Source organism: Zeugodacus cucurbitae, chromosome 4 (assembly GCF_028554725.1).
Source record: "Zeugodacus cucurbitae isolate PBARC_wt_2022May chromosome 4, idZeuCucr1.2, whole genome shotgun sequence".
NCBI classification, from domain to species: domain Eukaryota; kingdom Metazoa; phylum Arthropoda; class Insecta; order Diptera; family Tephritidae; genus Zeugodacus; species Zeugodacus cucurbitae.
This window is the reverse complement of record NC_071669.1, coordinates 25,036,966-25,052,229: the sequence shown is the minus strand read 5'-3', so window position 1 is coordinate 25,052,229 and position 15,264 is coordinate 25,036,966. Positions and strand designations below refer to the sequence as shown.

Below are 15,264 nucleotides of genomic sequence, written 5' to 3'. Positions count from 1 at the left end.
ATTCAATTGCAATTCTGTTAATTTTGTTTTGAGACCCCTTACAGTTTGATTGTAAATTTGGAATGAATTATTAATAATTAGTTTTTTGATTCCGCGGCTTTTTTGGAATTTGAGTAATTACAGTTGGATTTTGTTGCTTATGCTCGAATTCGCGCACGAAAACACCGGGTGGCTAAAATGATGTATCAAGTAGCATTTGAAAATTATTAGCAGATACGTCAATCTTAAAAGATGGTATATTCCTTTCGTATTTAAAGTTAGATTTTCTTCGTTTTCAATTTCGACGATATGTAAAACTTTATATTTCGCAAATCGCGAAACGAAAATTGATTTTCTTTGTGGTATTACGAACAAATTTTTTGCCACAAACTCAGAGTTAATAGGAGGCGGATCCTGAGTAGTTTTCCGTTTAAGGTTATCAGTAATTATTTTCGATGGATTATGCACTTTTGATGATGAAGGCTTCTCTCCTTGAGGACAATGAGAGGAGAGATTAATTAGGTCTATTTTTACAGGGGATATACTCTTTACGGGCAAAGTGGCAGATTCAAAACTTAAAAATTACCATTGGATTTTTTACTAGCCCTCCAACTGAACTTTGCAAATATATGGATAGCTCGTCTGACATATTCAACAAATTGTTTCTATTTTTTTTATAATTTTTTTACTAACTTATGATGTATCAGTCCAAATACTAAACTTAGCTTATCGTCTCGACGAACAATTTATGATTACTTGCGTTTGTCATTTTAAATTTAAATCCAGGTTAGTTTATTTCTTCAATATTTCTTTATTTATTGGATCTGCTTTTTTGATCTTAAAGCTGTTTACATGTGAGCCGTCGATCCAAGTGAATCCCAAGATAAGTTACTTAATTCGCATGGGGTACTAGCACATTGTTCATTTTAACTTTCCGACATATTTCTGATCTGAGTGAAAATGTAACATGCTTACATTTTTGCTCATTAAGTTGGCTAGCCATTCTATTCGTAACGTAAAACGTATTTGATTTTACATAATTCCCATATAGATATAGTTTGTCAAGTAATTGTTTGCAAAATGCAAGCACAAGTCGAAAAAAGAGTCATGGGAAATGAGCGGGAGATTATTTTTGCATTAGCAGAACTTGTCGCTTAAATTTCTGATAATAATATGAATAAGCACACTGATGGTATATTCCTGTGATATATATTAAGTTATATATAATATTAATTAGGTGAACCCAAAATTTTTATACTCTCGCAACCTGTTGCACAGAGTATCATAGTTTTGTTCACATAACGGTTGTTTGTGTCACCAAGAAATATAAGAGTTAGATATGGGGTTATATATACATAAATGATCAGGATGACGAGTAGATTTGAAATCCGGATGTCTGTCCGTCCGTCTGTCCGTCTGTCCGTGCAAGCGATAACTTGAGTAAAAATTAAGATATCTTAATGAAACTTGGAACACATGTTCCTTGGCACCCTGAGGAGGTTGCTTTCGAAAATGGGCAAAATCGGTCCACTGCCACGCCCACAAAATGGAGGAAACCGAAAACCTATACAGTGTCATAACTAAGCCATAAATAAAGTTATGAAAATGAAATTTGGAACATAGGATCCCATTAGGGAGGGGCACATTTGGATGTAATTTTTTTGGAAAAGTGGGCGTGACCCCGCCCCCAAATAGGTTTTTTGTATATAACTCGCAAACCAATAAAGCTATATAAGCCAAACTTTCTGCAGTCGTTTCTTTTAGCCATTTCCTTATACAGTCCAAAAATGAAAGAAATCGGATAATAACCACGCCCACCTCCCATACAAAGGTTAGGTTGAAAATTACTAAAAGTGGGTTAACTCCCTAACGAAACACGTCAGAAACACCAAATTTTACATAAGAAAAGGCAGAAGAAAGCTGCACTGAGATTTTTTTACAAAATGGAAAATGGGCGTGGCGTCGCCTACTTATGGGTCAAAAACCATATCTCAAGAACTATTCGACCGATTTCAATGAAATTCGGTACATAACACTTTCTTGACACCCTGATGACACGGGTGGAATATGGGCGAAATCGGTTCACAACTACGTCTACTTCCCATATAACCCAATTTTGAATTCCATCTGATTCGTTCACTTTATAATGTATTCATAAGGAACCAATGAAGCTAGCGGAATAAAACTTTACACAAATACTGTATTTGAGCTGTGACATCACTTGTGGAAAAATTGTCAAAATCGAATCATGACTTTTCAAGGCCCCTGATATCAAACATGAAGAACTCTGTGCCTAAGGTTAATTTTTCACCGAAAATATAGGTAAATGCCTCAGTTATTTTAATGTAATTCATTCCCTCTGAATTTTTTTCTTATAACAGTTTCTCTCTGTACCTGAAATGGTAAAAATTGGGTCATAACTTCCCCCAGATCCCATATACCTAATTATAAGTAATATTAAATTAAGTGAGCGTATAGTCTTCGATACGTTGTATCTTGGTGGTGAAAACGAGTGAAATTGGTTTAGGAATTACCTCAGTCCCCATATACTATTTATGATGATTTTCGTTATTCTATTGAACTTTATGCCGAATATATGGGTCGAATTGTGTTGTCTTTATAAAATTACATCAATAAATTGCGAGAGTATAAAATGTTCGGTTACACCCGAACTTAGCCCTTCCTTACTTGTTAATTTTTTATTTTTATATTTTTTTGAAGTTATACCCTTATACGAGTTCGGAACAGTTGCGATAATTGTTGCGCAACAGCAACATTATGCATAAACATACATATGTACGTCATTGAACAAACACATAAACTTACATTTGTATATGCGTTCACGTAAGTTTGTCAACCACCAAAAATCTAAAGCAATGTTCTACAAAAACAACAAGAAGAAATGATCCTACGACAAAAGGAGGTACGACTATTGATGCGGTATTTGCGAGAAAAATAGATAAAATAGATGTAAGACATTTCATATCGTATTTTAGTTATCATAATCCAATGAGGATGGAGTCATATGTAGAAGTTCACGTAAGTGAGGAAAGTTTCTAACTGTCATTCACTTGGGAGTGGCCAGGAACGATTCTTTTACATGTGGCTCAAGCAGCTCACGACTTCCGGTCTTAGACCAAGTATCCTCTGGGTAGCCAACAGACATCCGTTTGGAGGCGAAACCCGCTTATGCGGTTGTGCGTAGGGTTTGGGACCCACCACATAAAAACACCCCCCAATGAAAAGAAAAAAACAGCCTCGGATGAGAGACCCCAATTTTGATGACGACCACTGCAAACGTTTAACGGACTACGAATTAAGGGCATGCACCTGGAATGTCCGGACCCTTAATTGGGAAGGTGCCTCTGCCCAGCTGGTTGATGTCCTCGTAAGAGTAAAGGCTGACATCACCGCAATTCAAGAAATGCGATGGACGGGACAAGGACGGAAGAAGGTGGGTCCTTGTGACATCTACTACAGCGGCCATATAAAGGAGCGCAAATTCGGTGTGGGATTCGTGGTGGGAGAGAGACTCCGTCATCGAGTCCTGGCATTCACTCCGGTGGATGAACGTCTAGCCACAATCCGCATCAAAGCGAGGTTCTTCAACATATCACTGATTTGCGCCCACGCCCCGACGGAAGAGAAGGACGAAGTGATCAAAGATACCTTCTATGAGCGCCTAGAACGTAGCTATGAGCGCTGCCCCGCCACGATGTCAAAATCGTTCTTGGCGATTTCAACGCTAGGGTGGGTAAAGAAGGTGTCTTTGGCACAACAGTCGGAAAATTCAGCCTCCATGACAAAACATCACCAAACGGTCTGAGGCTGATCGACTTCGTCGGGTCCCGAAATATGGTCGTCTGTAGTACTAGATTCCAGCATAAGAAAATCCATCAAGCTACTTGGCTGTCCCCGGATCGAATCACTCGCAACCAGATCGGTCGCTTCGTGGTCCCAACATCGACTCGGACCACTATCTTGTAGCAGCTAAGATACGCACCCGCCTCTGTGTAGAAAAGCGCACACGTCAACAAACACAAGGAAGGTTCGACATCGAGAAGCTGCAATCACAACCGACAACCGAACGTTTTTCTACTCGACTTGCACTCCTGCTCTCTGAGAGCACTCATCAGCATCTCGGTATAAGGGAGCTGTGGGACGGCATATCAAACTCCTTACATACAGCTGCAACCGAAACCATTGGTTTTCGGAAAAGTCAAAAAAACAGCTGGTATGATGAGGATTGTCGTCTCGCAGTGGAGAGAAAGCAGACTGCCTACCTCGCAATGTTGCGATGGACCGCAACACGAGCGGGATGGGAAAGATACCGAGAGCTAAAGAGGGAAGCGAGACGCATTTGCAGACAAAAAAAGAAAGAGGCCGAAATGCGTGAGTATGAAGAGCTTGACAAGCTGGCCGACAGGGGTAATGCTCGAAAATTTTACGAAAAGATTCGGCGACTAACTGAAGGTTTCAAGACCGGAGCACACTCCTGTAGGACCCCCAGAGGTGATCTAGTTATTGATGACCAGAGTATACTGAGTTTGTGGAGGGAACACTTCTCCAGCCTGCTGAATGGCAGTGAAAGTTCAACACCAGGAGATGGCGAACCTGATTCCCCAATCGACGACGTTGGAGCAGATATTCCATTGCCCCACCGTGAAGAAATTCGAATGGCAATTACCCGCTTGAAGAACAATAAGGTGGCGGGGGCCGATGGATTACCGGCCGAGCTATTCAAATACGGCGGCGAAGAGCTGATAAGGTGCATGCATCAGCTTCTTTGCAGAATATGGTCGGAAGAAAGCATGCCTGACGATTGGAATCTCAGTGTACTCTGCCCAATACACAAAAAGGGAGACCCCACAATTTGCGCCAATTACCGTGGGATAAGCCTCCTCAACATCGCGTATAAGGTTCTGTCGAGCGTATTGTGTGAAAGACTAAAGCCCACCGTCAACAAACTGATTGGACCTTATCAGTGTGGCTTTAGACCTGGAAAATCAACAACGGACCAGATATTCACCATGCGCCAAATTTTGGAGAAGACCCGTGAAAATAGGATCGACACACACCATCTCTTTGTCGACTTTAAAGTTGCTTTCGACAGCACGAAAAGGAGCTGCCTTTATGCCGCGATGTCTGAATTTGGTATCTCCGCAAAACTAATACGGCTGTGTAAGCTGACGTTGAGCAACACCAAAAGCTCCGTCAGGATCGTGAAGGACCTCTCCGAGCCGTTCGATGCCAGACGAGGTTTCAGACAAGGTGACTCACTATCGTGTGACTTCTTTAACTTGGTGCTGGAAAAAATTCTACGAGCTGCAGAGCTAAATAGAGAAGGTACAATCTTCTACAAGAGTGTACAGCTCCTGGCGTACGCCGATGATATTGATATCATCGGAAACAACACCCGCGCCGTTAGTTCTGCTTTTTCCCGCCTGGATAAGGAAGCGAAGCGAATGGGTCTGGTGGTGAACGAGGACAAGACGAAATATCTCCTGTCATCAAACAAACAGTCAGCGCATTCGCGTCTTGGCTCCCACGTCACTGTTGACAGTCATAACTTTGAAGTTGTAGATAATTTCGTATACCTAGGAACCAACATTAACACCGATAATAATGTCAGCCTTGAAATCCAACGCAGAATCACTCTTGCCAACAGGTGCTACTATGGACTGAGTAGGCAATTGAAAAGTAAAGTCCTCTCTCGACGAACAAAAACTAAACTCTACAAGTCCCTCATCATTCCCGTCCTACTTTACGGTGCAGAAGCGTGGACGATGTCAACATCCGATGAGACGGCACTAGGAGTTTTCGAGAGAAAGGTTTTGCGGAAGATTTATGGTCCCTTAAACATTGGCAACGGCGAATACCGCAGACGATGGAACGATGAGCTGTATGTGTTATTCGACGACATAGACATAGTCCAGCGAATAAAACAACAGCGGCTACGCTGGCTAGGTCATGTTGTTCTAATGGATGAAAGTGCTCCAGCTCTGAAAGTATTTGATGCCGTACCCGCTGGTGGAAGTCGAGGAAGAGGGAGACCTTCACTCCGATGGAAGGACCAGGTGGAGAGGGACCTGTCTTCGCTTGGTATAACCAATTGGCGCCAAACTGCCAGAAGGTGGGATACGTACTGTTTTGGACTCGGCTATAACCGCGCAAGCGGTGTCTACGCCAGTCAACAACAACAACAACAACAATCCAATTGTAAAAGTATAGATATCAATCCGTCAGAACCCAGAAATGATAATTAATTTGGACTTTGGTTTATAATATGTGCATAATAAATTTATAAAATGTGAATTTAAGAAAGTGTCTCTCGCTAGTTTTCTTTCATACAAAATGATATGCATTTCTTGGAATATCACTAAGAAGTATAACTTCATTCGCGCGTAGGGACTCTCTTTTATTTAATTTAAAACTCTTTTTTATTTAATTTAAAAAAACAATAAAACTTTTATGCCCGGTTTCACAGTCCATACTTAAGTTGTGCCTAAGATAAAATAGGGAAATAGTGTTTTACAGTTCATACTTAAGTTATACTTAAGTACTGCAAATGGGAGACAAAAATCGGCCAAAAATTCTTCAAGCTATATGATGATAAGGACTTCCGCGGCAGATTTCGGATTAGCAAAGAAACAGCCTAGAATGTGCTCGATTGTATTCGACTACAAATTGAGCACAAAACCAAGTGGTACATCTAATTATACGACATAACATCTTGCCTTATACGACTCAATTATGTATACATTTCTTTTAGGAATCATGCACTATCGCCAGAACAAATGTTTTTGCGTACATTGCGCTTTTATGCTACGGGAAGTATGTTGAGGACAGTAGGAGATTTATTTGGAGTATCTAAAAGTACGGTATCAAGAGTTATAACAGTAGTTTCGCACCACATAGCCCAATTTAAAGACCCATCACATTTATATGCCAAAAACGGAAAGAGATCTGAAAAAGTCCTAAAGAGACTTTTTTAAATTAGCTAAATTTCTTAGCGTGTTTGCAGCAAATCTCTCAAAACCTTTTTATATACAGGTGGGGAAGATGCAGAGCTGTTTCGTAATATAAAAGGTATATTTTCCATCAACGTCCAGACGTTATGTGATATGTCATATGGAGTCTGGAAGCGTAGGTTTCCGGTATTATCACTGGGCTTGCGCTTGCACCTAGCAAAAACTCAAAGCATTATTGTTGCAACAGCAGTATTACACAACATCTGCTGCAATAATCGCGATATAGTGGCTCCGGCACTTTCAAATGAAATTGAAGATGTTGTAAACAATATGATTAATATACCCAATAATCGCACTGCTGAAAGTCATACAATAAATAATGTTATCAGAAAATGTTTAATAGATAGTTACTTCAGTTTATTGTAATTTAATAAATACGTTTATAATTTTACATAGATTTATGTTTTATTTCACCCTTCCAGCTCCTTTTTTTCAGTTCCAAATCTACTGCTAAAATTTTCATTTCCAAATCATGTTTTTCTTTCATCAACTTTGTTGATAAGTTGTTGCTTTCTTCTAATAACTTCATTCTTTGTTCGTGCTCCGCATATATTATTTTTATTTCCGCTTTATATTTTTCTTCCGTCCATTTTGCTTTCATATCTGATAACTTTGTCCAAACATTTTTCGCAGATCTTTGTGGTTTTTCTTCAAATTTTAGTTTTACATTTTTTGCTGCTTTCAAATTGCTTGGATCATATTTGCTCCAACGCTGGCTTGATTCAACGTTTAATGCAACGTTGTCGGATTCTAAAAGATATATTTCTTTGTAATGTTTCTGGTAATTTTTTACTTTAACATTCTTTACCATTTATTTCTTTATCAATTTCCACTTCAGTCGTGTTTTCGAAATCCACTATGCTTTCTAATGTATCTGCCTCCAATATCACGGATTCTATTTTAGAGAATTGATAAAATCATACATTTGAAATATAATGCAAATAAAATCAAGTGTATAAACTAACTATCAATATTTACTGCAATTACATCATTGTCATACACACTCTGCATGCCACTAACTTGCTTCTCATTCAACACATTCAAAAGCTTTTCATCAAATTCAGTTAACATTTTCTTTGATGGTGGTCCTCCTCCAGTTAAATAAAGAGATCTTTTATCATCTGCAGCTCGCTTTTTAACCTCTCTTTTCAGAGTAAGATACTTTTTCTTCAATGTTTTTTCACTGCGATGGCAGCCAGATGGACACTGTGAATTCCATGCTTGCGCTTCCATGCGACGTCAACGTTTCCCATAACGTTGTCATATATCAACATAAAATTTTATAGAAATTAAGCATTGACTGTAAAACGCAAACGACTACTCAGTCTGCAACAATGCTTAGCTAAGATTTTATTTGCGCGTAACTTAAGTATGGACTGTGAAACCGGGCATTATTATTTTACTTTTCCTATGAGTACTCAAACCCACATACATATGTACATATATTTGTATGAATGTTTCCCATCCTAAACAATCATATGAAGTCAAGAGATGGCAGCATTCGAGAGAGAGAGAGGGAGTGGACGCTTATTTGTACTTGTTGAAGCTGCATTTTTTATGTCCGCATAAACAATATAAACAAATTGCAATAAATTTCTGTATAAAAGCGACCTTAGCGCAAACCGTGTAATACTCTTATAACTGTTTATCTTAGTATAAACAAGAAAGCGAGTAAATAAATGTATAAATGTTAACTCCTATAATCAAGCTTTGTCAAAGGTTTATAATTGGATAGAAAATCAGTATTGGTGAAGTCACACATTCTTTGTTATTGAATGCAACGTAGCTATTTTAAAAAGTCTTCATTTAACTGTATGCAAATAAGCAAACATCATTTATGGACATTGCATTTACTCTGAAAAAGTAATCAAATACTGCCAGATATACTTACATACATATTAGGGATGTACATTAACAAAAACTTTGATGTTTCATTCGATATGATGCATTGGTTTAAAAATATTAAAACCGCAAATTAAGTTACTTTTGTATTTGAAAGCTACTTTTTGTAATTCAGTAAATTGTTTTTCTAAATCGTTCCAAATTTCCAACGGGTTTTCTGCTAGCCTAAGAGTGCACAAATGTATATGGATAGCTTGTCTGACATATACAACAAATTATTTCTGTCTATCTTCCAATTTACCATACTAAAGGAGTTTTTAGTTTTATCAGATCTGCCTCAGGAGTCCATGTCCATCCCTTCGGCAATAGGGATCATAATTTCTCTGATTTTACATGCAATGCCAATAGAAAAATGCAATTTTTATACTCTCGCAACAAAAGTTGCTAAGAGAGTATTATAGTTTTGTTTGCATAGCGGTTGTTTGTAAGTCATAAAACTAAACGAGTTAGATATAGGTTTATATAGGATGACGAGACAGGTTGAAATCCGGATGTCTGTCTGTCCGTCCGTCCGTCTGTCCGTGCAACGGATAACTTGAGTAAAAATTGAGATATCTTAACGAAACTTGGAACACGTATTCCTTGGCACCCTGAGGAGGTTGCTTTTGAAAATGGTCAAAATCGGACCATTGCCACGCCCACAAAATATCGAAAACGAAAAACCTATAAAGTGTCATAACTAAGCCATAAATAAAGATATAAAAGTATAATTTGGAACAGAGGTACATACCATACAAAGGTTAGGTTGAAAATGACTAAAAGTGGGTTAACTTACTAACGAGAAACGTCAGAAACACTAAATTTTACAGAAGAAATAGCAGAAGGAAGCTGCACTCAGATTTTTTTACAAAATTAAAAATGGGCGTGGCATCGCCCACGTAGGGATCTAAAACCATATCTCAGGAACTACTCGACAGATTTCAATGAAATTCGATATTTAATACTTTCTTGACACCCTGATGACACATGTGAAAAATGGAAAAATCGGTTCATAACCACGACAACTTCCCATATAACTAAATTTTGAGTTACATCTGCTTCCTTCACTTTATAATGTATACATAAGGAACCAATGAAGACAGCGGAATAAAACTTTACACAAATAGTGCATATCATCTCTGGCTTCACTTGAGAAAAAATTGTCGAAAACGGACTATAACTTTTCAAGGCCCCTGTTATCGAACATGTTGAACTTCGCGTCTAAGGGTAAATTTTAACCGAAAATATGGATAAATCTCTCTGATAATTTAATGTAATTCAGAGGAAATTTTTTTCTTCTAATAGTGTGTCTCTGTTCCAAAAATTATTAAAATCGGATAATAACATCTCCTAGCTCCCATATATGTTTTTCAAAAATGCGGTGTGCTTTAATCTGCATACATGTACGTATTGGTTAATATGTGAGATATCTCAGCGAAATTAAGTGGGTGTATAGTCTTGGATATAGTGTACCTTGCTGGTGAAAATGAATGAAATCGGTTCAGGAATTACCTCAGTCCTCATACATTATATAGGACGATTTTCGTTCTTTTATTAAACTTTATGCCGAATTTATAGGTAAATTTGTGTGTTATCTTAATAAAATTTCTTCAATAAGTGGCGAGAGTATAAAATGTTCGGTTGCACCCGAACTTAGCCTTTCCTTACTTGTTTAAATGGTGGTTAGAGTGGTTAGAGAGAGAGAGCTTTCAACCTATACGGACGTGTATTTTATGCGCTCCGTGATTATTCTCTAAAACCTAAAATTAAAATAAAATAAGTAAAAAACAAAACAACTTAAACAGTGCATTAAGCAAAGCGTTAGTCAATAACGCCGAAATTGTTAGCAAAACTAAAAAAAATCACAAAAATAAAAGTGTACAAACAATAATAAATACAAAATAACAAATTCTAAGTGCGAGAAAATTAACAATAAACAATAACATGAGCGCTGCGCAGCCTCACCAACAAGGCCGTAGGCATTCTCTGAATGCCTACTTTAGCTTTGTCGAGCCTGCAAAACCAGCTCCTACCAACAAACAAGGCAAAGGCGAGAAGGATGAGACATCTCAGCGATCAACGGAGCAGCACCCTAAGCAGAGCTTAGCAAACCAATAGTAGCAGAGAACGGCAGCCAACAACGGCCAGCAACAAACACGAACGCATCAACATATAAGCAGGTACCTGCAAGCGAGCAGACAGCGAAGAAAACGCAAGGTGAGAATGCACAAATCAAAAAAGGTCCATCTGTTCAGATTGGCATTGACCGCTACGTCAATATTAAAAGGAAATTAAGTCCTGTGAAGTCAGCGGTTAATCCTAAAAAATTTCTAGGCGGCACGCCAACCAAGAATAAACCTGACGTTTTAAATGGCAACAGATTTGCCGTACTAAGCAATGGTTCTGATGATGATGCGAAGGGTACCACCACAGTCGCGTATGCCAAACCGCCCCCAATATATTTGCGCGAGCGTAGCTCAAATACTCTTGTTGCTAAATTAAGCGAAATTGTAGGTACAAAAAACTTTCATATAGTGCCTTTAAAAAAAGGCAATATAGATGAAACGAAAATACAGACATACACTGAGAAAAGTTTTATGGATGTTGTCAAGTTTTTGTCGGATAAAAACAAAAATTATTATTCCTATCAGTTGAAGAGCTCAAAGGGCCTAGCTGTAGTAATTAAAGGTATAGAGTCATCTGTAGACTCTAGTGAAATCAAAGAAGCTCTTGAAGAATGTGGCTTTGAAGTTAAAACTGTCGTAAACATCTTTAACAGAAACAAAGTACCACAACCAATGTGTAGAATTGAATTGATGCCGAATTCTAACCAGCTTAAAAAGAACGAAGTGCATCCAATATATAATTTAAAATATTTGCTGCACCGTAGAGTAACCGTAGAAGAACCACACAAAAGAAACGGTCCGGTACAATGCACCAACTGCCAAGAGTATGGGCATACCAAATCTTATTGCACTCTACGCAGTGTTTGTGTGGTATGTGGAGATTTACATCCCACTTCAAAATGTATCCTCAAGAAAGAGGATTTAAACAAAAAATGCAGCAACTGTGGAGGAAGTCACACTGCCAACTACAGGGGTTGTCCTGTTTATAAAGATTTGAAATCGAAGTTGTCACAGGGAATTCAAGCACGACGTAACCAAATGTTACATACTCCCCGTACTGACATTATAGATATCACAGACCATATTCCTAAATCTAGTAATATTAAAAATAATACTGTACAAGGGAGCTATGCCAATGTTGTAAAAGGCAACAATGTACAAATGCAACCACCGCAAAATCCTCCAAATAGTGGTATTGAAAATATGATTCTAAATCTGACTCAATGTATGACACAATTCATGTCTACGATGCAAAACATGATCCAAGATTTAATAAAATCACAAAACCAAATGCTGCAAACCTTATTAAGTAAAAAATGAGCATACTAAACATTTGTATATGGAACGCTAACGGTGTTAACCAACATAAACTAGAGATAATTAGATTTCTGTCTGAAAAAAATATAGATGTAATGTTAATATCAGAGACTCATCTGACAAACAAAAACAATTTTAAAATACCGGGATTTAGACTGTATGTTACAAATCACCCGGATGGAAAAGCACATGGCGGAACGGCAGTATTGGTTAGAAATCGGTTAAACCACTTTACTCTGGGTTCTCATGCTACAGCACAGTTACAAGCTACAAAAATGTCGTTAAAAAATCGTGGTTGTGATTTAAATCTATCGGCTTTATACTGCCCACCTCGTTTTAAAATTACAGATAGCGAATTTAAAGACTTCTTTGGAACGCTAGGTCATAGATTTCTAGCAGGTGGAGATTATAATGCAAAACACATGTACTGGGGGTCACGTCTTAATAATCCGAAAGGACGCCAGTTGTACCAAACCATTATGAACCACAATAACCTTGATATAATATCTCCTGGTAAGCCTACATACTGGCCCAGTGATCGTAACAAAATACCAGATTTAATTGATTTCGCTGTAACCAAAAATATAGATAGATCACTTGTGACAGTTGATACATGTACAGACTTATCTTCAGATCATTCACCTGTACTAATAAAGTTGTGTGAAGAACCCATATTCGTTGAGCCAAAGGTGGGTCTAACATCTCACAAAACGAACTGGTTAAAATACAAAAAATATGTGAGTAGCCACATTAATATTGAAAACGATTATCCGCAGAAAACTCACTAATGATGAAATAGAAAAGCTTGTAAATGAAAAAAGGCGAGCTAGACGTGAATGGCAGTTGAATCGCTCCCCTTCTACTCAGCTGCAACTAAAATATGCTGTACGAAAACTAAAAACAGCGCTTAAACGTGAGGAAGAATACCACACTCACAATTATATAAAGAAACTGTGTCCAAATTCAAACAAAGGAAATTCTCTTTGGAAAGCCCAAAAGTCAATGAAGCCTCCAGTCGACTCCAACTTGCCTATAAGAGGCTTGGGTGGAAACTGGGCAAGAAGTGACGAGGATAAGGCAAATTGTTTCGCAAATCACCTAGAAAAGGTATTTCAACCTAATTGCCCAAAGAACAGCTTTAAGCTGCCAATCATCTCCAATAGCGCTAACGAGTCGCTTGGGTCTATTCAAACGTCATCTTCTGAAATTATTAAAATCATAAAAGAGCTGAATCCTAAAAAGTCGGCAGGACACGATAAAATTACTCCAAAAATGCTAATTGAGTTACCAAATATTGCTTTAACAGTACTCTCCTTGCTCTTTAACGCTATTCTCAGTTTCGGGTACTATCCAAGTTCATGGAAAAAGTCGCAGATCATCATGATAGAGAAAACAGGTAAAGACTTGACACAGCCGTCTTCATACAGACCAATCAGTCTTCTACCCTGTCTTTTTAAAATATTTGAAAAAGTGTTACTATCAAAAATGTCTCCTTTCCTCCTTGAAAATAATGTAATACCAACGCACCAATTCGGTTTCCGTGCAAAACATGGCACTGTAGAACAAGTAAATAGAATTACTAACGAAATCAGAAGGGCGTTCGAGTATAGAGAGTACTGTTCTGCTATATTTCTAGATGTGGCTCAGGCGTTCGATAAAGTGTGGCATGACGGGCTTTTATATAAGATTAAAAAAAGCTTACCTCTCGAAATGCATAAAACCTTGGAGTCTTATTTAAAAAATAGAAAGTTTACTGTCAAAGTAGGAGACTTCATATCTGAAGAACGACCAATAAAAGCTGGTGTACCTCAGGGCAGTGTTTTATGGCCAACTCTATACATAATATATACAGCAGACCTTCCAACAGCTAGTAATATTTTGACATCAACTTTTGCGGATGACACAGCTTTAGTGAGCCGAAACAAATGCCCAATTATAGCATCAAAAGTATTAGGAGCGCATTTGATTTTTGTCGAAGAATGGCTAGCAAACTGGCGTATAAATGTAAACGAACAGAAGTGCAAGCATGTTACATTTTCTCTAAGACCAAAAACGTGTCCGGCAGTTAAAATGAACAATATTTTAGTACCCCAAGCGACTGAAGTAACATATCTTGGTATTCACTTGGATAGAAGGCTCACGTGGAGAAAACACATATCGTGCAAAATAACCTGCAAATTTAAATTGGCTTCTAAACAAAAAATCAAAACTTAGCCTAGACAACAAAGTTCTGTTATATAACGCGATAATAAAACCGATTTGGATGTACGGCATTCAACTGTGGGGTACGACCTGTGCAACCAATATCGATATAATTCAGAGATTCCAATCAAAAATGCTTAGAACAATCACGTGCTCACCATGGTATATGCGTAATGAAAATATCCATAAAGATCTTGGTATTCTCATGGTAAAGAAAGAAGTAGAGAACAGCAGACACAAATATTTATCCAAACTCCGCGATCACCCAAACCCATTGGCTAATGCTTTATTACATTCTTGTAATCAATCACGTCTAAAAAGAAGAGATATGCCAGCACACTGAGGAGCAACGTTTCACCAAAACAACTCAATCAATTGGTTGAGCTTGTCTAGTTTTAATTAGAATTAAGATTTTATAACTTATTGTTAGGCTCCAAAGAGCAGATTCAATAAATAAAGAATTATATGAAAAAAAAAAAAAAAAAAATGGTGGTTATGGCCAGTGGGGTCGCGCATTCTTCAGCCAACTGTGTTTAACTCGTACCCCAATCTTCGCATGTCCTCAAAATGCTTGTAACTTCCCATGAGTCGGTGTGTCCCATCACCTTTGCAATTCATTGAGACTCTCTTGTCTTTTGTATTTTCGCTCCTGCGCTGGGAGTGGTCTACCAATACTTTTGCATTTGTCAAATATTATTTTCAGTTACATCGCCATTATGTCTGGCGGA

The 15,264-nt window shown here is 38.0% G+C and overlaps 2 protein-coding genes across 10 annotated transcripts in view; one reads left to right on the top strand and one right to left on the bottom strand.

The window, feature by feature from the left end:
- Positions 1–15,264, top strand: part of LOC105215883 (sulfotransferase 1 family member D1) — a 524,336-nt gene that overhangs the window by 366,511 nt on the left and 142,561 nt on the right. The gene's annotated exons all lie outside the window — the stretch shown is intronic.
- On the bottom strand, positions 6,800–9,254 carry LOC128921432 (uncharacterized). Its single transcript, XM_054229149.1, has 2 exons — positions 7,976–9,254; positions 6,800–7,905 (listed from the first exon to the last, which is right to left on the bottom strand). The coding sequence occupies exons 1-2, from the start codon at positions 8,241–8,243 to the stop codon at positions 7,805–7,807; spliced, it is 369 nt and encodes a 122-aa protein (XP_054085124.1). The 5' UTR covers positions 8,244–9,254; the 3' UTR covers positions 6,800–7,804.